Source organism: Malaclemys terrapin, chromosome 11 (genome assembly GCF_027887155.1).
Source record: "Malaclemys terrapin pileata isolate rMalTer1 chromosome 11, rMalTer1.hap1, whole genome shotgun sequence".
Lineage (NCBI taxonomy): Eukaryota > Metazoa > Chordata > Testudines > Emydidae > Malaclemys > Malaclemys terrapin.
The window spans coordinates 21,132,558-21,157,020 of NC_071515.1; the positions used below are offsets into that span (position 1 = coordinate 21,132,558).

Below are 24,463 nucleotides of genomic sequence, written 5' to 3' on the forward strand. Positions count from 1 at the left end.
TACATATATGGCCTCCATTACCATCAATCTCAGCACCTCACAGTCTTTAATGTGTTTATCTCTCAATGGTATTATCCTCATTTTGCAAATGGGGGACCTGAGGACAAGTGACTTGTCCAAGGTCACACAGGAAGTCTGTGGTAGAACAGGGACTTGAGCCCAGGTCTCAGCAGTCCTACGCGAGTGCCCTAACCATTGGGACATTCTTCCCTTCCTCTAAAAAGTTTAGTTATATCTGCTATAGGATAAACTCCCAACTACAACTGATTTTGCTTTGGTGGTAGTCTTTGGAGCTAAAAGATTAGATTCATGCACTCAGTCCAAGTTCAGCGGGGTGTAAAACCTTTTGGCCAAATCCAGCTGATAAATGATGAACATCCTATTTATGGGTGATGGGAAAGTTCTAGTTTTAATCTGAAATCAATGGAACCCATTTTGTTCATTTTTTGTTTGGCTAGTGCTTAATACACGCAACGCTGCACATTTCCTCTGGGCAGGACCAAGGCCAAAACCTCTACAAAGGTCACATGATTTAGCCAGTAAAATGTTACCTAACTCCCCCTCCACTGTAGTGGCCTTGCTCCTGCTTATGCTCATCAGAGTTAATGGTGCCGCCACAAATTCCCCAAAGTCCACACTTCTTGTCATGAATATGATCTTTAATAAATGGAATAATGCACCGTTTTACAGCAAGCCTTTTAAACCTAAAGAATAGTCTTTAAATGTTCTTATCCCTGCGTTTGTATCAATACAATCTCTTTATTTAGGTTCATATGTAACAAAGCATTTTCTTACAAGTATTCATAGAAAACTCTGTAGTGGCTTAACGATGTCAGCTTTCATAGTGGCATCCACAGATGATTAAAAAAGGAAAAGTAATTAGCTTTTTAGATTTCATACTCACACTGTTCCATAAAACACAACTTAGACAGCATAGCGAGGTACTGGGCAGCTTATACAAAAGGAAAATAACTGAAAGTAACTATTTATAAATTAATACATGATATTTCATCTGTAATTTGAGAGAAGAAAACCCACAACAATATCCGTTAGCAAAAGGGTTCTGGTGATACTCCAAAATTATTATTTTAGGCTTTTTTCCCCCAGAAAAGCTCATTCAGAAATTAATGCTCTCTAGGTTATAGTTTTCCTTTCTTTCATAAGGAGAACAGCAGTTTCACATCTCCACACTTCAGCTTCTGCAAAACACCAAACCCTACAAATCAGTATTTGGCCGTTGTCCTTGTATATCGTGGGGAGGGCGGCAGAAGTAACCAATAACAATTGTAAGGTATGATTCCAGCATATATAAAATGTGAATACAGCATATGTTCCTTTAAGGACAAGAAGCAGATGAAAAAATACATACAAAAATCTTAAAATATATAGTGTGTGTGTGTGTGTGTGTGTGAGTGAGTGTGTGTGAGAGAGAGAGAGATAAAAGCCACAAACCAGGAAAATCAAAGTGACAAATGAACTCAGTATTAACTTGGCCTTACCTGCTTTCCTCACAACCTTAATGTTACTTGATCCCATTAACTATTTCCTTTCCTTTCAGTGGTGACCGAACATGCATGTGGTAGCCTAAGGCATATTATGATTAGGCTGTAGACTACATCATCATCAGGTTCTGAACACACAAGATTGAATCAAGTGCTCCAGAAAGAAATCTTGCAAAATTACTACTCAGCCTGAAAAATGAGTAAGTCAACTGTGAAAAGCTAACTTTTGGAAGCCCCCCGAACTACTAAACCAGGGGTCAGCAACCTTTCAGAAGTGGTGTGCCGAGTCTTCATTTATTCACTCTAATTTAAGGTTTCGCGTGCCAGTAATACATTTAACGTTTTTAGAAGGTCTCTTTCTATAAGTCTATAATATATAACTAAACTATTGTTGTATGTAAAGTAAATAAGGTTTTTAAAATGTTTAAGAAGCTTCATTTAAAATTAAATTAAAATGCAGAGCCCCCTGGACCAGTGGCCAGGACCCAGGCAGTGTGAGTGCCACTGAAAATCAGCTCGCGTGCCGCCTTCGGCACATGTGCCATAGGTTGCCTACCCCTGTACTAAACTCTAAAGAAAGGAGCTAGTTTCGATCTTTAACAAACCGGCAAAAGTGTGGAAACGGCCACGACCTTTCATTGTAAATTGTAAAACAGCCAATTAGCCACCCCTACAACTCCGCCCCCTTGTCCCCAAACTCATGGATTAATTTACCCAAGAGAATGGAAGAGATTTGAAGGAGCTTTTCCAAACCTAGGCCAATTACTGAATTTGTTGAAACATGGATTATGTATTGAAATTAACTAGAATGGCACCTTTGGAATCACTGTCAACTTCAGATTATTACAGATCAGCAGTTCACTGGGTTCGATTTTATTTTGCAATGATGTAAATTAAACCACTTGAGCTACATAGTAAGGATTATTTAAAATGGCATTGGCATGTGCCGTAGAGTAAAACAGTGTTTTAATCTGAATCCTGGACAATGGCTGTGACTACATCAAAGCCCAGACCACTATAAAGGAACCTTACAGTTAATGAGAAACAGGCCCTTTATCTTCCAATGTCCTGCCAGTGCTCCCACTGGTGCAGCTCTGCTGTCATGGCTGGACTAGTGTAGACCTGCTGGTGCAGCTTTAGTTAGAATATTATCTAACCCTGCTCAAAATGCCGGCACCCAGAAGTGGCCTGTGTACATTAGCATTCCCGCTATTGGAGCTACACCAGTGGTAACAATGATGAGAAATTATAAAAAGGGGGAAAATCTACTGTAAAGAAGGCCAGGGGGCCTGATCTTGCTTCCACCGAAATCACTGGCAAGACTCCCACTGACTTTAATGGAAATTGAATCAAGTCCTATACAAACTATTTCTTAGACAAAGTTATACCAAATAGAATTCCCATTTTAATTCCCAGGAGAGTCAAAAGTTTGATCCTGCCAGAAGTCATTGGAAGTTTTGTCATTGACTTCAGTGAGAGCAGAAGGAAGCCCAAAATGTGACAGCTGTTTAATTATTATTTTACACCAAAACTAAACTACATTTTAAAAATGAAAAACACAAAACCAAAACAAAACAGATATATTCCTGACTTGAAGCTTTGTATAACTTTTAACCCAAGAAGAGAATTTTTTTCAGTATATTTAAGGCCTTGTGAAAAATTGGATTTATATCGGAACTGCACGCATAACCTTAGCTATAACATCACAAAGGTCTTGTAAAAGAAAATGTCAAATATTACTTTTTAAATATCTTAGATTTATTTCAAAAACTTAATTTTAATGTTCTGAGTGTAACTTAAAAAAAACCCCAACAACCTTTAATTATTCAGCTATCGACTGTATTCCCCATTTTTTACCTTTCTTCAAAGTACATACAGTCCAGTTACAGTCAATGACCAGATTCTATTCTAAGGGATATTAAGTATTTAGGAGGAATTGTATTAGTTTCATACTTGTAGTCCAATTTCTATTGCAATATAGAGAAGACGCAACTTAAAAATGGCCTGTGAAAAACTACATATTTGATCAGGACTTTATATGTGCCTATTTCATACCCAACTCATAGTATTTAAAAATGGAATTAATGCATAACACATATGCATCTAAATACATACACAATATTTCAAATACAAAAATGTATTATGGCTCCATTGCAGTATGTATAGCTTTTGCAGTAAGAAAGGGTTAAAAGTAATGCATATAAAATGTGAACAACTGAGAAATACAAATCTACCTGACTGATGTGCTGCACACCTGAGTGCAAAATCCACAATCTAAACGTAGAGAAAGTGCTGAATGATCTACAGCCCAGTTTTCATAGGCTAATGAGATGTCTATCTGTGGGTGAATGTTTTGTTAGATTTGTTACAAATGAGTTCTGACATCTGGATAAGGACACAGCCTACAGATTTACTCTATACTATAGATAGTTCCTTATTGCTACCACAGAGAAAATGATAAAGGAAAAAACAAGATTAAAACAATTATTTGGTGCATGTACATAGACACCAACTCCATGGGTGCTCCGGGCCTCAAGCACCCATGGAAAAAAAATAGGGGGTGCTCAGCAGCTACCAGCCACACTGGTTCTGGCCTTGGGGCTGGCCGCTGATCCGCTCTCGGGCTGGCTGGTTGGCGGTGCTAGGGGAGGGAGGGGCAGAGAGGAGGGAGCGGCAGTTGGGGCAGCCTCAGGAGAGGGAATGGAGAGGAGGGAGCAGCGGGAGCATTAGGGGAGGCGTGAAGGTGGGGCCTCGGAGGAGGGTGCAGGCCAAGGGTGGGGCCTCAGGGTGGAGCAGGGGGTGGAGCACCCACCGGGAAAACCAAAAGTCAGTGCCTGTGTGCATGTATAAATCACAGCATAATGTAAAACTTTTCTGTATTGACTTACGTGTATGAATTTTACTCATGACAGATGTTCAGGTTGCAATTTCTGTGTTTATAGCTGGCCCATGGTTTACTAACTCTTTTTATATGTACCAAAAAAGGTGGGAAGCAGATTTCATTATGGATAAGAGGTCAAATCCTGAGAGGTGCTAAGCACCCGTAACTACAGATTTTATAGATCAAAGTCAGGATCTGGAAGCTGTGAATGTAAATCTATATTCAAAAATCAAATAACGTAAAAGATGCATTGTTCTGACACATTTTGGCAGTAAAACGCACTGCATATATACTATTTCCAGAAAGGCTATGCTGTATAGATAATGGTTAAGGGACAAAATAGTTGTGCTGTTTTCATTTTTTATCACATTAGAAAATGACTATCTGAATATATTTCCATGACTGTTACCCTAGTGGAATATGTATATTTTTAATTTCTCTCTCTCAAAAGTACTTTAGCAATATCATTAGAACACATGGAGGGGTCCAGCAAACTGCATGCCCCTGAAATTATGCAGCATATATATTATGTACATAAGATGTATTTGCTGAGTAAGAATATATTACTTATCAAATTTTGTTTGATAATCTCTTCCATACATGTCTATGTTCATGTCTCTTTTAATATATGTATCTTTTCCTGTAGCATTCAGGATTAAAGAGCTTTTCTGGAGTAAGTTGTTGGGTGGGAGGATATTTACTTTCTAAACAACTTCATATCAAACATTTTTCAGTTTATCCCTGCAACCTGCTAACATCCCTTTCACTTTTGTTTCTGCCCCAATAAACTTTGAAAAAATAACAAAACTGTGTTGCCACTAAAACCAGATAATTTTCTAGATGTGAATGAATGACAGAAAAGACTGGGAAGTTAACTATTATATTAACAAAACATAATACAGACAAAATTTGTCTTTTTTACAATGAAGTATTCCCGGGTTTGGAAAATGATATAATCACAATGCATCCTGGTTTTCTTTTAAATGAAGTATTTCTTTACTTTTAGTTCTGCAATTTAAATACGCCTGGGAATAGCAAGAGTGGGATTATCTTTTAATTATTTAGCCGGTGTGCACATATGCATTTGTGGAGCACTATCTGGAACATTTCCCCTGAATTTCCTCATAATCTACTCATAAATCTCTATTTCTGTTAAAAAGAAAATAAATCTATCACCATATAGGCATGTCTACACATATGGCTGGAATTCCTATTCTCAAAACTAACTGTGTGATGTTGATAAATAACTTCATAGGAGTAGGAAATGTGTGAACAGACAACATATTTGCGTGGACAAGTCCTTTAGATTTAATACGTGTGATTTTCTAAAACCAATAAGATTTCTGAGTATCCTACACATAGATAGGTCACCTATGTTTGTTGTAACATTTTACTTGAATTCCATATTAGAAGTGAACATATAAAATATTCTACCATTGCTTATTTGACATTGGCACAATCCATTGCTATTTACATTATCAGTCTATTGTCATTTTGATATATTTATATTGTCTGCAATATGCATTTAGAAAAATGGTAATTTAAAAACTTTCATCATTATCCATTGATATATTTTTTTTAAGAACAAAGAAATAAACTGGACTTTCCAAAACTGATTTACTGTACATTAGTTAACAAATAGGTTTGATTTGTAGAATTCTCTCTCTTGTATTTGACTTGACCTTAAGTATGACTCTCCAAGGTACTTTTGTGAGCTATAATTCAATGTAATTTAATTACAGGAATTGTGTTCTGTGGAAAAGATAAGATTACCTACTGTGAGCAAAACGAAGGCTTTGCTAATTATACATCAGAATTAAGCCATATTTAGTCTCACCTCATCTAATGCTACAAAATTAGAACATTTTAATATATACCTAACATTTGTTTGGGTTGACCTTTAGAAGTAATAAAATTGCTCCTTTTGATCTAGAATTCATATTGGGATAAAGTGTACATATTTCTACTATGTTACAAATGATATTTATCCATGATAGATTATACAACAGATACTTTCTGACAATTGTGATTTACCCCAAAGGTTTTCAGCAAAAGGTTAGAGAAAGACAGGAGAAATGTGAAAGTTATATTTGCTTTAAGGATGCTTAGGGAAAACTGCAGAATGCCAGAAAGACTTTTCCATCTGATACAGTGATTTTATTAAACCTTTTGATTGCATCAAGCATAAAAAAGTTTGAATTCTTACAAAGGACTGGCCTAAAACAAAAGCTACAAGACTGGTGTAATCAGCCTTGGCAGAAAGCAGTAGTATTTAGAGCAAATAATTTTTCTTTTCCTAGCATGTTTCAACTTAGGCCATGTCTATACATACAGCTGTGCCGCTGCAGCACATCTGGAGAAGACACTCTAAGCCAACGGGAGAGAGCTCTCCCATTGGCGTAATAAAACCTCCTCTGCGAGTTGCAGAAGCTATGTCAGCATTAAAAGGTCTCTTGCCAACATACCAATGTGCACATGAGTGCTTATGTTGGTGTAACTTATGTTGCGCGAGGAGGATGGAATATTCACACCCCTGACCGACATAAATTTTGCTGGCATAAGCTGTAGTATAGACAAACCCTTAGATAAGAGTGTGAGTATGTGATACAGAGGCTCCTTGGCAAAGGGCCCCTGTTCTTTGCAAACATCTCTCACCTCAGACCTGACAAACTCACTGCACCAAACACATCTTACAGGATATTTATCCATAAAGAGTACCATAAAAGGTATCTATAGAAAGCTCATAACATGTCAAGACTCAATCATTGTGAGATGTACGGATATTTAAGAAATAATGTATTTATACTGAAAGCATGCTTTATGGACGTGGAGTAAAAATTAGTCACCGGAGCAACATGTTTCAATGATGACTCATTCTAGCAAGAGGGAGTTGTCACCCCTCCCCAGTCAGCTGGCAAGGCAATGCAAGGGTCTATTATCTAACCTGGCCACATCCCAGTACAGTCAATGGAAAACCGTCAAAGACAATTGCCAATCATTGAAACCACTTGGAGGTGAAAAGGAATATTACAGCAGGCAGGATATCACCAGGGCTATGAATAAAGACAAAAGAGCGAAAGGCACTCTGGATCCATTCACTGAGGAAACCACTTAAGGAGCAGGGGGCTTTCATGAACATTTAGATCCTGATTCTTGTGACACCCGCCAGCTCAGCAATTGACTGAACCCTGAGGGGAAAGACGACGGACCTGTCTGGTTTTAAGATTAAGTTAGATAAGTTTATGGAGGGAATGGTTTAATGGTAAAACATAGTAGCCAAGGAAAACCAATCAATGGTACGTAAATAGTATAATAGCCAACAGGGGTCAGGCTAGAGACTCTTGCCTACATGCTCGGGGTCTTACTGATCGCCATATTTGGGGTCGGGAAGGAATTTTCCTCCAGGGTAGATTGGCTGAGCCTCTGGAGGTTTTTCGCCTTCCTCCGCAGCATGGGGCAGGGATCACTAGCAGGAGGGTCTCTGCCGATTGAAGTCACTAAAACACAGGATTGGGGACTTCAACGGCAGAGTCCAGGGAAGGGTTTTGTGGCCTGCAGCATGCAGGGGGTCAGACCAGATGATCATAATGGTCCCTTCTGACCATAAAGTCTATGAGTCTATAAGAAAGATAACCATTGGTAAGTGTAGACCCAGGTTTGCGTTGTCATAAGTTGTTTCTATCACTTTCTCTCACTTCACTAGTTAAATCTTTATTCTTTCTTAAATAACCCTAGTTTTGTTTTAGTATAAGTGCTCACAAGTGCTGCGTGGTTTACAGGTGCAGTGATTTAAGATAAAATGGGCGGATCTGGAATTTTTGTGAGTAGCTAATGTTAGGGGCTGAATATGGCAGGGGAATAATTCAAAAGGACTCAGGGATTGGGGTGCACCACTTATTAACCTGCAAGGTGAAGTTAGGGATGGCATAGCTCAGAGAAGAGTGCTCGAGTGGCTGAAAGACTCATGGTATCAAGGAGCTGACACCCAGCTACCATAAGAAAGACTCCCTCTTGCTGGAGGTAGGGGGTAACCAAGGTGAGACACAGTCCTGGCTGCCCTGAGAACTGTCACAGAGTGTTTTACAGATGTTTTTTAAACTAACACTCTGAAATGATGATAAAGGTTACACTTAAGGCAAAGCAAAAAGTCACTAGAAGAGATGTGAGCAATCTTCATTATGCACATGATACCGTGATTGTTGCAAAAAACAAAGTATTGTACTCCAGAAATTCACACAGAGATCCAAAAAGTGTGAAGAATTTCAAGTTAAGGTAAACCCCCAAAGAAACAAAAGCACATGCAATATTATGACTATCGTGCCAAGAATTCAGATCGGCGTGTAATGCAAGCCAACTGAACAAATGGCAAGGTTTCAATATCTGGGATGTAAGATTGCAACAGATGGCAAGCAGGAGAAAGAACTGAAAATAAAATGGAGAACATTTTTTAGTAACATAAGAGAAGCAACTGTATATTTATACATTAGGTTAACAAAGTTGTGCCTAAGCGAAAAGCAGGGGCCTTTATTTGGGTGTAAGGACCCGGGCAGTGCTTAAAGAGCTGGAGGCCAAATTCTTCCCTAATCTACACTCCTGCAACTACACTGGGCCAGAGTCTGATTTCAGTTACACCAGTATAATAGCAGAGTAACTCTGGATTTATACTGGTGTATCTGACAGCAGAATCTGGCCTACAGCATTTAGGAAGCATGATAAGATGCCAGAGAGAGACAGGAATGCAAACAAGGAAGCTTGGGAAACAGAGTCAGATATGAAAGGCCATATATTACATATGGCAGGTAATCATCAGAGACTCAAAGAGAGTTAGAAAGTTATCTTATGGGGAAAGATTGTACCAGAGCAATATCAAGGAAATGAATGGTCTTGAAAGGACAGAAAATCAGATTCAGTCAGCTGAAAAAAGGCAAGTTTGGTGGCAAATCTTGACGGCCAGCATCCTGTCATAGGGATTTGGCATGCTGACGGAATAATTTTTCTACAGTTTTTTAGGTGTTGGGACATGAGCCATTTTCAAATACAGCTACAAAGCTTTGCTCAGTGCCGCACCACGCTAGATACTTCAATTTTTTAGCTAATTACTTCTTATTAAATTTATTTCAGCAGGGTAAATAATCACTCTTGAGACAAAGGCCTCATGTGGGTGCAATGGCCAGTAAGGAAGTATTTACTTCTTTTTAAATAGACAACAAGTTCTAGTATCCTGGGAAGAAATTGTGGTCACTCACCTCAAGGGATTAATGGTCACAATACATGAAGTCAATGTATGTAGTGTTACATACATTCTGAGTGTTTTCACCATAAAAAATGGAAATCTCTCCCGCATGGCCATAACTTTAAAAAGTGTATGTTTAAAATTCTAATAGCCAGATGAATTAAGAGGTCTATACAAAACTCTAAGAAAACTAGTTTTCACTTAACTCAGCTGCCGCCAATTAGGATAAACATACTTGCATATGCAATTTGATGGACATGGCTCCAGACCTCAATATTTACCGCTGCGGAGGTATTGAATAGACGCTTAGCTGCTCATCACATGACTCTCTTGTGTCAATCATAAGTCAGGCTTTTTTCTCTTGTAAGTAACAAAATGCAACCTACTTATATTCAAGATCTTAGTAGGACAGTTCATTAGGATTTCTGATAAATACACATTAATAGCAATCAATAAAAAATGTTCATAAATACAAACTGTGAAACTGCAGCAAAAATCAAATGGAAAAATGGCAGACTTACTTTGTTTCCTCACATTTTGTTCAACACTGTCTTGCTTTGAGCTTCCCCTTCCAGTGTCATGTCTCCTATGAAGGAAACTGATTAAGATATGGAAGGTTGAAAAGAAAGGCAGCTGAAATCAGATTTTGTTTGTTCCTTTTAAAAGTCCTTTCAAGGTGGGGAAAATTCATGCATTTCCCATTATAATCTTAGAGCTCAATGGCAGCTGCTTCAAGCTGGCTATGGTGTGCAAAGTTCACTGTCATTAATGACCGACTGCCAAACTGTCAGGAAAAAAATTACCCAATACTCACAAAGAGGGGGAGAATGTGTGGCAGTTTTATAAACACACTTTCCAATAAAGCATACTGTGAACTATAGACTATTGCACATTTCAACATAACACAAGAAAAGTAGGGCGTTCAAAAGATAATACACTCTGTAACATAGAAACATACTAATTAACTTGTGCACAGAAATCAAAACATGGATACAAGACACCACTGCAGTCAAACCTGTCTTATAGTCTGCTTATGTTTTTAGTGACCTTTAGGAACTGGTCCAAACTGATTATCAGCAATACATTTTTTTGTTATTTTTTTTAAAAAAATATTTTGAGACCACATTTTTGATACACATATATATAATTCTGTGGTCAAAAACAGACAGACTTAACTTTAGCGATACTAAATAAAAGTGCAAAAACGTTCAAAAAATGAAACAAAAAATATGGAAGCATAAGCTAAAAAATTTCTGCATAGCTGAAATCTATTTAAAGCGAGTTCTTGGCAGGGGGTGCTGACAGGAGGAGAAAGCAGTTTTTTAAAATGTCTTCTGCGTGTTTGTTTCAAATAATGCAAAAATGTCATTTCGTCGGCTTTTAAAATATTTCACAGGCAGTTCACTCCTGCATCCTTAGACACCATTGTTGTGGCAGCACCTCCGTCTGCAAGGTAAACAGCAGTGTTGGATTTAGAGTGGACTGCCCTCTCACTGCCATTGTTGTTGACCTCGCAGTCCAGTGGCTCGGTGGAGATGACCCATGTTGAAGGGCGCCACCGCTTAAGTGAATATGGAGTTTTCACACGTTTCTTGATCTTTTCTCCTGAGCCCGGTTTGCCATCTTGTGATGGGTCACCTACTGAAAATAAAAGTAGAAAATAAAATGTTACAAGAAGAGCATGCTTGAGAGTTCAAGGTGGTTACATGTACGTGTAGGCTGAAAAAAACAAATCCTGTCAAAACTAGCAATAGTGACAGGAGAGGTGACTAGTATTTATGTACAGTGGGTGCCATTAAAACAAAGGGCCAGATTCTGCTCTCCATTATTACAGTGTAAATCTGTAGTAACTCCAGTGGAGTCACTTCAGTTACCCTACGTATACACTGGTGTAAGAGAGTAGAATCTAGCCCTCAGCATTTACATTAACGTGACTTTTGTAACCATGCTATTTTTCTATACTTGGAATGGGAGACAAAGCACTACTGCAATATTACAGGACAGTAAATGCTGAGTTTTTAAATGGTATCATTACATCATTTACCTTTTAAACTCCATTCTACCTGGCAAATAGGTTCTTACATACGTGATCACAGACAAAACCTAGCTTTTCATTTTGAGGCCAAATGTTCTATTCCAGGGGTCAGTAACCTTTCAGAAGTGGTGTGCTGAGTCTTCATCTATTCACTCTAATTTAAGGTTTCGCATCCCAGTAACATATTTTAATGTTTTTAGAAGGTCTCTTTCTATAAGTCTATAATAGATAACTAAACTATTTTTGTATGTGAAGTAACTAAGGTTTTGTTTAAGAAGCTTAATTTAAAATTAAATTAAAATGCAGAGCCCCCTGGACCGGTGGCCAAGACCTGGGCAGTGTGAGTGCCACTGAAAATCAGCCATAGGTTGCCTACCCCGTTCTACTCTCTGATTTTCCTGAATCAGGACTTGAGTCGAGGATGGTGAAACCTTTAAGACAGCTGCTTGTCACCTTTTCTGTGTTTAAATATCAGCAACTGAGATTTGACTGTAAAAAAAAACAAAAACAAACCCTACATCTTCTTTATTTAACCTGTAAAAGGATGAGGTAAGAGAAAAGTACTACAATAAAAAAACCCCGCAAACCTAACTTAATTCATTTTACTAAATGAGAACAAACTGAAGCTAGAAAAACATTCCACCAGTGAACATTCAACTGTATTTATTGAGTGCTGTGTTGTTGGTTTGCACTCTTCCTTTCCAAAAAGTATCAGTGTGTTTTACATTGCTAACTTAAACATATGTGTCTCCTCAGTTTCTGCTGGGAAAGCCCCCCCCCCGCCCAATCCAAATAACTTTGCTAATATTATATTCTCTGTCTGCCTAAGCACATTCACAGCCTTCCAATCACAGTTACCTTGGCTCCTTCCAAGAATACAGGGTATTTTGGAAAAAAAAAATGTTCCCAAAGAAAGATAAACAGGCCTTTCCAATAGTCCCTTTGAAACTGAACAGAACAGGGAATAACTAATGGAGGCTATAACTAATGGAGAGCTTAGCTGTAACCTTTCATTACTTTTGCCTTGCAGGGAAAAGACAAAAAAGCCCATTGTGGCTTCTTTGCTGTTGAAGCCCAAAGGGTGATTACAGTTATTCTACAGTCTATTAAAATTGTTTATATCTAAAAATATGTTGCTTTATACTACCGTTGATTAATTTCTCCAACACACACACTATTTGATGAAATATTTACTATTACACTGGTTCACACAAAAGTTTGGAGCAGTCTGTAGTTTTTCTATCTAGTCTGAATCCCCTAATGGGACATACTGATCTTCCAGGTCTCAGCCCTGGTATCTAATGCTAATCATACGTGAGAGCTGCACACCAATATTGGGTACCAAGACATCAGCTCACAGGATTGGAATATTTCAAGAAAAGTAACTTATATAACTGTAATTGTTGTTACTTACCACAATAAAATCAGATGTACTTATTCTGAAAAGCTCATAATAATATAGTAGAACCAGTCATTTAAAAATAATGGAATATGTAACTAGTTATAATAATATTTTATTTTAACAACCCTGAAATATTGGACAGGAGGCTTAGGGTCTCCCGTATACCCAGGAGAGGAACTGGGACAGCAGTAGCAGCGAAGCTCTGCAAAGAGGAAGAGGTGTAGAAGTGATTGGATTTGGAGAGTGAAAGCAGAATTGATTAGAAAGGGAACCAATTTATTCCAGAGGTGGGGGAGGGAGAAAGAACTGATATATTTTCAGGCCAGGGGCTACAAATTTAATTTAATGGAGGAGTGAAATTACACCAATAGAAATTAAATATGCATGCAATTTGGGGGGGTTGGCTATTTGGACTTTGAGACAATACAGGTATTTTTCATCCAGGCAGATATGTTTAATTCTCAGGTAAGAAAATGTTTGGGAAATTTTTCGAGTCCTGTCAACACTTACACTGCAAGCTACTGCTGTCCAAAGTATTTGTGGCCGATAGATCTAGTGAATTAGGCCTCTGTGCTCTTCTAGTCTGGGTCTGCCCAGGATATGTTGTCATTCTCTGGGTGCCAAGTGTAGTAACGTCTTGCATTGGACATGGATTACTGTTGTTGTTATTGGCGTTTGTTCGGCCATTATCCAGCGGTCGCTCTCTCCTGTCCACTAGACGATCCAAAACACCTTCATCTTGGCCAACTTGCTGCTCCCGTCTCAGTAAGGGTTCATGCTCATCGGGGCTTGAGTTAATATTCAGCCGACTGTCCTCGCCACTGAACTGATTCTGCAGCATTTCCTGGGCCCTGTGTGCCACTGAACTGGTTGTCTGGCCAGACGGCACTGCACCATTGGCATATTGGGTTGTTACACCATGCGAGTTTATGCTTTGGCTCCTCCCGGCCACTCCATTCATGGTAACTGTTACCACATGAGGTTCTGCAGCATTGATAGTGTTCATCTTGGCAACTCCAGTTTCCACTTGCTTCAAGTTTGATTTGTGCTTGCCACCAAATTTCAGTCGTGGCTCCTTTGTTGAATTTTTGGTGTTTAAAGGTAGACTAGTAGGCCTCTTCGGAAGGTTCTGCTGCTTGGGTAGAGGGTAGACCTGAGTAGATGGGACATCTGGAATCAAACATGCTTGACCATTCCCAGCTTGTGTGAAGTCCTGCTGTCCTGTCACCTCTGCTGCAAGTTTGATCAGTGGGTAAAGCAAGCTGGAGCTGGTGCTGCTGAGTGGATCTGGTCCACTGAACTGTTTAAGGGAATGCTCCATTAGATTCTCATCAGAGCTCTCCTTTAGGTTCTTATCTACTTCTTTTGGATCCAGCTTGTTGGTTTCTAAATCCTCCTCTGTTAGCTGCAGACAAACAGGAGTTGGTCCGACAGGCTGCATGACATTTGTAGCATGTAGGTTTGTTTCATCTGAGTAAGGCATCTCAGATATGGTAGTCATGCCAGTGCTAGGAGTGAGGCCAGTTGTGTTGGTGGTAGTTGTGTTGGTGGACAAACTGGTGACACTAGTCTCAGGGCTAGGGATGCGAGCCTGTGCTTGCTGTCGTTCATAGTTAATGGAGTTTCTGTTCTTCTCCCCTGAAGTCAATGGTGTAGTGGACACTGAATGCTCAGAAGAAATGTTCTTCACTATACTGTCAGTGTGGTGGATTGAGTCTTCAATATAAGAGGAAGAAGAGTAATCTGGATATGGCCTGATTTTTGGCACACGCCTGTGATGTGACAGGTTGCTTTAAAAAAAAAAAAAGAAAAGAAAAAAAGTCTGACATTAAGACTTCATATATATATATATAAACAAACCGCCTCTCACCACTGAAGGTCTCTATTTTTCCCTTCATGTATAATTCGAAGACCAACCACTTAAGGAGTTCTGATAACACACTATAGCTTCCATGAAAAATTCTGGCTGCCATGAAATTGAACTAGTAGAGCAGCAGGTTTTATCATGGATGTTATTTATGTAACAAAGCCTCTTAATTGTTTTTAAAGCCAAAAGTAAGGAATTTTGTCATCCCATTTGATGATTGCCCACTTCACTGCTGAGGCTCCACTCTAAGTGCAGTGAAGAGATCTTGGTGAGGGAGGTGAAGAGAGCCCTGCAGAGAGGATGGAGGAAATGAAACAGGAAAAATCATGGAGTCGCAAATTATGATAAAAATCCATGATACATAATTTTAAACACAAGTTTAATAAGACAAGACACACTGTCCTGGGTATCAAGAGTATCCCCAAACAGGATCTCTAGTAGACACGAAGCATTAATAACAACTCAGCTGACTCTCCTTCCCTTTGGATCATTTACAGTCAGAAAAGGAAAATACATAGTGTCTCTCTCTGCAGATCAGAATAATTAGAAAGTCAATGCTGACCTTGTGGTTCCTTAATTGAAAAATACAGGACTGGGAATCTGAATGATTTCCTGAACTCATGTCTCTCAGCTGGCAGTGAACACACAAAGCTTTTAGCAGAAACATTTTAAACAGAAATGTTATGAATCATTTAGCAAGAGTTCCTGCAGATACTTCATAATCACTTCTTTATCTTGACTATGAAAGTACAAGGCTATTTTTCAGGCAGCTATATAACTCAGTCAGAAAGTCTGATCTTCTCTCTCCAAAATACAGTTGTGTACATCATAGGTGTATTGAATTTGTGGGAATTTGGGGACCCAAAGCTACAAGGAATCAGTTAGTTGTGGATTCATACAGTAAGTTAGTGAAAAATCTACACAAAACTAGGCAAAGTCCACATACACACTAGCTCACACATGTTCATATAAATATGCCAGTTCCCAAGAATACTCAGCTACTGTTAACATTCTAATCTCACTCCCAGGTTATCTGTGTACTGAGGACAGCTGACTAACACCAGACTACTTCACTTCTTACCGCTCATTCTGCATGGCAGTAGACATAGGATTGACTGTTGGGCTGACTGATTTGTTCCTCTCCCAAATCATCATGAGTTCAGCCATCCTCTCTTCAGCACACTGGGCTGTCAGTCGAGCTTCAGCATCTTGGTCCCAACAATCTTCGATTGTCTCTTTAAGGGATCTCACAGCCTGCAAGAGAAACTTTGTGTAAAATTATTCTCCTTTTTATGTTGTGTTTTTAATCTACTTTCTTATGATTTACAGTGATCTGAATAAAGCCATAAGGCTGGTGTACATTTTAATGAGAGAATGAAGGTCAAAATGCACAAATCTGTTCATTTAAAGTTAGTTTACACAAAAGAGTGAGCATTTACATGATGCTATAATCCTAATACCCTTTATAATGTATTACATTAAAAACCAAACAAACATGGTCAAGCATTCAAAAGTCAAGAAATGCCAGAATTATGGTTGCCTGTGCAACCTTCCTTCTGGCTCTGTTGCATATGGATTATGATAGTCTTTAATTACATGATCACATACTTTTTTTTCAATTGAGGCCCTGCCTCATTCAGTGTACAGAATGCACAGTACTCAGGAATACCATCGTTTTTATCCTCATCATTCAATTGACAGTCCCTGCTTTATTTTGCTGGACACACAATTAATGCAAGAGTACTTATTTCCTCCTGATCTCTTCCAGACTGCTCATCACTCTAGGATCTGAGTACCTCACAAACATTAATGAATGTCTCTTCACTGAGAGAGAAGAAAGTGTTGTTATCCCCATTTTACAGAAGGCGAAATGCAGAGAGAGACTTTCCTGAGGCAATTCCATGAGTCAGTGGCAGAGGCACGTGAGACTCTGAACATTCCGCCAGACCATGCTGCCAGGCTCCACACATAGAGGTGTGGAGCATGCACAGCCGCAGTTACAAGTGCTCCACACTTCTACTTCCCCAGGGTCATAAGTGGGGCACAGAGGAAATGAGAACAATGTTAATGGCTACCTGCTAACATTTTGACTTAAGGCTTAAATTTTCAAAAGAGCCTGTGTTTTTTAGGAGCCTAGGACCCATTTTCAAAACTGACCTCAGTATTTCAGAGCCTCTTTTGAAAATGGGATTTAGGTGTTTTTGAAAATTTTAATCTAAATTTCATGTTCAGTGTCATGCACAAAAACAGTGGCAGAGATAGACCTGAGCTCTCCTGTGACAGTCAGCTGCTTTAACCACAAGACCATCCTCTTTCTTCCTGTATTTCCCTCGCTGAGCCATTAACACACCTTCCAACTTCTAGAGCAAATGAAGCAGGGAATCTACAGACTGTTTCATTCACTACACCACCCTGATTATTCCCCAGAGCACCATCCAGGGCACCAAATGAGACAGGGCCCTATGGAAAAAATAGAACGTGATCATGTAATTAGAGATTGTATCATAATTCAAGTTCAGCCAAAAAAAATTCTGCCAGTAGTAAATTTGCCAAAAAATGCATTATGTGCAACTGTAACTGTCACATATCATGCATCATTGGTGAGATTTGAACCCTGAAACTTTTGCGCAGAACACAAGGCAGTTATTCCCATGGGGTGGGGTGGTAAAGATGGACCCAGCATATGTCCCCAGCGGTCTAAGGAGTGGTCAAGAGGAGCCCAGCCCTCTCTTCCCATTCCTCCCAGGAGGTAGGGAGAGCTCTTTCCCCAACTGGTGCCCCTAGAGTGGGGAAATGGGCCAGTGGGACCATGTCTTGGGTCTGGAGGAGGTGGGGGAAATTACTAGAAAAAGCCTAGACCAGCTCTCTCCCCCACCCCTCCGAGAGATGTTGTCTGTTCCTAGTGCTCCTACTGAAGTGTGTGTATTGCTACTGATGATTATTTTGTAAGCAGCATAGCCCTGCCTTAGATTAGAATGTACATTTTCAGTTATTATTTTGGAATGTTGCCAAAATCTTGGTGACAACACAAGAAAAATGGTAGTCACCTAAATATAGGGGCTACCAGTCCACCCTATAATAATCCTAATAGTTCTATAGTTCAGCAGAATTAGCATTTAAAATGCAAATCTGTAAAATAACACAACTCAACCTGAGCATCAATAGGGTATGTCTGCACTGCAATAACACACCTGTGGCTGGCCCCATGTCAGCTGACTTGGCTTGTGGGGATCAGGCTATGGAGCTATAAAACTGCAATGCAGACATTCGGGCTGGGCCTGGAGGCCAGGCTCTGGGACCCTCCCCCACCCTGAGATCCCAGCGCCCTGCCTCTAGCCTGGACCCAAACAGCTACGCTGCAGTTTTATAGCCCCATAGCCCAAGCCCCACAAGCCTAAGTCAGCTGACACGGGCAGACCCAAAGAGTCCAATCAACATTGTGAACTGGACTAGCTACAACTGTGCCAAACTTGGTTCTTCCAAAGCTGTATTTACCAGTAATATAACATCAGTGCTGTAGTGAGAATAGTTGCAACATGGTTTTCTTGAACAACATGGATGAAACTGTGCAACCGTTTCTAGGTAGTTTCACTTTTTCAAAAACGTCAGAATGTCTTGCAATAACATTACTCCAGTAGACTGTGCCCATATCTGAAATCGTTTAAGACATGCTGACACGTGCTAGAGCAGATATGGCCTTAGGTTCCCTATCACCTGCAGAGCGCAGATTGTTACACGTTGACTACCAAAGTGTCTGATGGTTCAAGACGACAAATTTCAGCCATTGAAACAATACAACTAGAAAATCACTTTTATTAAAAGCCAAATATTTAGTCCATTTATTTTTTTTTACCCACAATTTCTCTCACTTCTTTGACTATTTTTATATTTGTTGTGAAATAAATATGTAACTCATCACACTTTGCATTTTCTACCTTTAACAAACAGCCTAAAGATCACCCCCAATTTACAGAGATTATTTTACCTCAATTACTAAATAGGGAATAGTGTGCAACAGATATTCTCAGTGCTGTATGGACTCAGTGGAACAGACAAAAGTTGGGAAATTTTTCTCATCTCCTAACCAGAAAACTGCCTTATTTATATTTTTTGAGAATATAAATTTTTCAAATGAATATAAAATTAATAAGCAACATGATATTTCTAAAATTTGGTAATATTTACGAAATGATCAGTGAAAGCTGTAGGCTCTGCAAATGCTGAAGAATATACATCTTGGCAAAAGAAGATATAATTTAAGAAAGTACTCAGCTTTACAATCCTTATGTTGCTTAGCTTCAATAGCAAATACTATGTCATTTTTACTAGCTAAAATTTTGGGGCATTCTTAGTTTATAAAATTTCCAGATATGGAATGTCTTGATATTTCTGCCTTGTTTATGTTGAGGAAATTTGGGCACTTGGCATATAATAATATTAATAATAAATATAATGTACTTTTGCACCTATAATACCTAAAAATCCAGTGGTAATTACAGTATTTCTCTTTTAAAACCCCTAGTTTTAATCTGAACTGTTTTATAACAATGAATTCTTTTAAATTGAATTCAGTATTTTAAAAAGTCCAGCCTGGAGCAGCTCTAGAACTTTAAATATTAATGTCAAGTAGAAGAAAAATGGATTCAACATTTGGCTTTGAAAATTGAGAGCATGACTTAGCTGGCTCAAGCAAATGCTTCTTTTTAACTTTCTATCTCACCAGGCTGTTCTCCTTCCAAGCTTCTGGGAATTTTGGTCGTTGCTTCTCCCTAGATACCAGTACTTGCATATCTTCAAAAGTGGGATGGTTTCCAACTTCTGTCTGGAACGCCATCTGGTACTCTGGCACCGACTCCCCTGTTGGGAAAGAAAAACAAACAAACAAACAAAAACTCAATAATGAAATCACAGCTGTAAAAAAAAAGAACAGGGAATCAAGAACTTTTACATGGGAGGAGGTGGCATGGAGGTTGCTCCCTATGACGTTTTTTCCCCTTTCCCTTAAAACAGAAATTTTAAATTAACAAAATGTAGTTGAGTTAGTTAAATATGAACAAGTCATTGTTTAGAACTGCCTTGGGAGGCACTCAAAACTTTGCCCAATTGATGGGTGCATTGGCAACTGGCCAGGAATCTGTGGGACACATCTAATTTGTATGAAACAAAACAGACTGTATGTAACATGGGAGGGAGGCACAATCAGACTATAGGTCCCAGCATGCAATGTACAGCTGTTCCGCTATAGATGGAATACTACATGCCAGCACCTGTTAAATCCACAGGATGCACCTCAGTAATAAATACAAGGGTGGCTGTGGGCTGCATTCCCATGGGTTCCACTTTACCTGCCCATTTCCCCTTCTACCATATTACAGGCACTGAGTGAGTTTTCAGGGGATACTGGTATCGAAAGAGTTTAGCATGAAATGCTAAAGGAGTAGCTGTGAAGATCCACATTGAATCATCGCAACTTTCCATGCACACTAGAACGGGCTGTTTGAGAGAAACATGGGATGCTACATCAATTCAACAGTCTGCATGTACTGATGGTTAACAGGGCAAATGAACTATACAAGGACATGTGTTTCATCCATGTCCATTGTATTACAACTGAGTATACTGTACTAATTCCAATAAAATCCTTAACACTAGATGGCACTGAGATAATGGTGAAAAACAGTTAAGAAAAATCTGTTCTGTAACACAAGTGTAATGGATTGTATTTTTAAAATGTTAGAACACAAATTTGGTTTCTGATCCATATATTTTATTAACTTCATTATTTCAGTCAATTCTTTAGTTACCTGGGAAGAGGTCTGTGCATCTCATGAAGATCTCCCAGTAGATAAGGCCTAGGGCATACATATCGACTTGTTTCAGAGCAGATTCACAGTCCCTCAAGTTCACTGCTCCTTCTAGCACTTCAGGAGCCATATAGCGGATTGTACCAACCTGTAGGAACCAACAGTTGCACTCTTAACTCACAAGGTAAAGCCTACATTTGACTCAGTTTATTACAGATCCTATTTATTATTCTTACCCTACCTTGTGTTTCCTTCTATCATTTAGAAGAAAAAGCAGTTACTTCCATTATGTATATCCTTGGACTCTAGCCTCTTATCACCAGCCTAGTCATAATAAAACCTTTCCTGCGCTATGTTGCTTCTGTTATACTTATCAAATACATGCAAAATAAATGATTATATCCCTTGTATTGTGTCCTCATATTCAAGAGGACACAGTGGAAAGCTTTGATAGAGGAATGATAATTTCTCAAATAACTTCACTTTATAGCAGAATATTGTATGATAACAGGAGAGGACCTACTTGGGAAAATAATTCATCTTCTTCGCCTAGGAATGTTGGTAGGGCCTCCCCTTATTTCCTGCAGGTTCAGGGAACGTTGACAACTGTATGCCTACTCGCATGTCTATCTCCACACATATTTACTCTCACTGGGGAATAGGTAGCAAGGTCAGACCAGCCCTTCTTCGTTACCCATTGGATAGTGTTAGGTTCCACTTATGCTTGCCCTTTAAAAAGTGGTAACTTATTCTCTCTCTGCTTCTTTCTTCAGTTAAGCATTGAGTTCTGAATTTCTAGAAAATTAACATCTAAGCACTAAGCATTATTTATTTATAGTATATTATTATTATTATTATTATTGCTGAATTCCAAGGGAATTAGATTAACACAGTTGAACACACATTGAGAAGTGAGACTTCACTGTAAGGGAATTCAAAGTCCACTGAAATGGATTGAAGCATTCTGGGACTTTCACTCTTCTTCACTTAAAGCAGTGCTTCACTATAATTGAGTTTCCTATATTCAGATTCCACTGTATTCATGCTTCTATAAGTTAGAGAAAGAAGCAGGTTCTTAAACATCCTTGCATGGGCCATCACCCCTCAATCTCCACAATCTGACTGTATAATGATGTTCAGGGGATGATGGAAGGGTCTAAATGGCTTGTAGAAAGCTGGAAGTGGGACATGGAGACTTTACTCCAAGCCACTGCTTCAAATCCAGTTCAGGGTTGGTCATGACAAAAGATTATTACCATCTGAAGGTTGTTTGGGGCCTATATGAAATGAACTGGCAATCTCAATACAAGACCTAAAGACTGTGTATCCACACCACAACAAACCCCATTGCAATTGCACCTATGTTTACAGATCTCAGCAGAGAGACAAAGGATTACATTGGTATGGAGAGTCAATTACTCTCTGGGACCTAGCAGTGGTCTCTCCAAGTTTGGACCACAGGGCTTTGGTGGGAAAACGTGCACTGCCACTGACCTGTCAGACCTATTCTATTGAATGAGGACTTCCAACTCCAGGGCTGTCTATATGCCCTCTTTCAAAAACACTACATTTGTTTTTAAATGTTTTATTAAAAGGGCAAAAGAATCTCATCGCCCCAATGCTATAACCCACTCTTTTCAATATCTTCCCTTCATAGAAATTGTGCAACCACTGCATTTACCCTATGACTTGAGAAGCAAGTATTTCAAGATTGCTTCCAAATTCATTTTTCTCTTGCTAGATACCATTTACAAATGCTCATCATTGTGTTTTCTTAATTCATGCTCACCTCACTAATAGCTGCATTGTCCTCCTCACCCGGACGTACCAGTCGATTTCCAGTTAATCTCATGGATAATCCAAAATCACTAATTACACATGTTCCATCATTCTTCACCAATACATTACGGCTGTTCAAGTCGCGATGGGAAATTGCAGGTTTATAATGGTCTATTTGGATAGATGGAAGTGTTCATTAGTACTTGAGTAGCTCTTTTGCTTGGCAAAAGAGGAACCAAATTGCGTTTGCTTGTTTTTTATAGAACTTTTTTTTTTTTTTTTTTTTTAAGGCCACTAACAATTTTCCCTGCTTACAGCGACCACTGCAACACGCTCTATTAACTACTGAAACACTGACAGGTGTTCATGAGATTTTGCTATTTATATGCAATGCATTATTATATTACGTGTCTGACGAAGTGGGTATTCACTCACGAAAGCTTATGCTCCAATACTTCTGTTAGTCTATAAGGTGCCACAGGACTTTGTCATTATTATATAATTGCAATGCATAGATCTAATAATAGTCAACAAGCTTCTTTTGATTCCAGTAGATAGTTCAGCATTTTTTGGCAGTGTAGCTATAGTATATTTAAGCATGGATCCGCTGTCGCTGATCTAATGGCCAGTCCACATGAGATCACCATATTCATAGAGTCCTCATTTAAAAGAAAGTACCAGCAATTCACTATAATTAGCTGGTGTCTGTGCAGAAATTGGACAGATGGGGGCACTTATATCAGTATACGTCTCACACTTATTCCAATGCTTGAACGCACTACAGTACTACTGAAATGGATCTCAGTTGCCCCACAGGAGAACCTCAGATTCCTCTTAAATTTACTACTCCAGTTGGACAACTGAACACACATTGGGTAAGTCTACACTGCAATCAGACACCCATGGTTGGCTTGGGCCATCAGACTTGGACTCATGGGCCTTGGACTAAAGAGTTATTTAATTGCAGTGTAGAAGTTTCAGATCAGGCTGGAGCCCAAACTCCGGGACCCTCCCACCTTGCAGGGTTCTAGAGCCTGGGCTCCAGCCAAAGCCTGAACATCTACCTTGCAATTAAACAGTCCCTTAGCCTTAGGCCCACGAGCCCAAGTCAGCTGGCACGGGCCAGCCAGAGGTTTTTAATTGCAGTATAGATGTTTTTATCAAATTTTTGTAGATTTCACTCTAAATTGTATAATATGGCTGAACAAATTAAATGTAAACCTTTCTGGAAAGGTTTATTACAGAGGCTTGGCAATGCTTTTATCATAAAATATTGTGACTATAATCTTAACAAGAATTTTTAAGTTACTACTGCTAGACAGTGGAACAATTTATATCCATTATTTGAATCAAGACTTGTTTACTACAACAGCCAAGACTATAGAGGTGATTTTGTTATGATCTGATGTTCATAGAACCACAGGAGTTTCTTAAACACTGCGAGCTCCTTGCTGGCTTTTACAAATCGGTCTATTGCTCTATCTCTCTGGTGGTGGAAGGCTTACACAATTATAGCTGCTTACGGAGAGACCTGGATGTACATTTCAAAATGATTAAATTAAAGTGGTGGCTGCAGTTTGACTAGCATACATGAATACCGAGTATGGTAGCACCAGCCTAGTATTTAGATAGCTATTTTCCTTTATGTTTCACTGTCTTAGCAAATATCAATACTTATTTTTATGTAACCTTGCTTTTAATCTAAAATTCAGCACACTCTCAAATTCTACTAGTTACTGGTGAACGGATCTTTCTACAGCTTTTTATCTTTTCCATTTGTAACAAAAAGGCTAATACCTCACTGCCTGCCAATACTCTGTAATTTTTTACATCACACATCTCAGAATATGTCTAGTATGTAATACTTTAGTTCCCAAAATGTTAAATGAAGCATGCAAGCACAGAAGAAAAAGGCTTATATCAGTATGTTGTCTCATCTAGTGCTGTAATAAAGTATTAA

At 39.0% G+C, this 24,463-nt stretch overlaps 1 protein-coding gene across 2 annotated transcripts in view; it reads right to left on the reverse strand.

The window, feature by feature from the left end:
- Nucleotides 1-638: 638 nt before the first annotated feature.
- Nucleotides 639-24,463, reverse strand: part of BMPR2 (bone morphogenetic protein receptor type 2) — a 194,603-nt gene continuing 170,778 nt past the window's right edge. For both annotated transcript variants that reach the window (XM_054044743.1, XM_054044744.1), the window contains exons 8-13: nt 22,514-22,674; nt 20,725-20,872; nt 19,641-19,777; nt 16,002-16,174; nt 13,564-14,843; nt 639-11,257 (exon numbers count right to left, since the gene is read on the reverse strand). In XM_054044743.1, the coding sequence (XP_053900718.1) occupies nt 11,007-11,257; nt 13,564-14,843; nt 16,002-16,174; nt 19,641-19,777; nt 20,725-20,872; nt 22,514-22,674 (2,150 nt within the window). In that variant the 3' untranslated portion in view covers nt 639-11,006. The remainder of the gene's footprint in view (nt 11,258-13,563; nt 14,844-16,001; nt 16,175-19,640; nt 19,778-20,724; nt 20,873-22,513; nt 22,675-24,463) is intronic.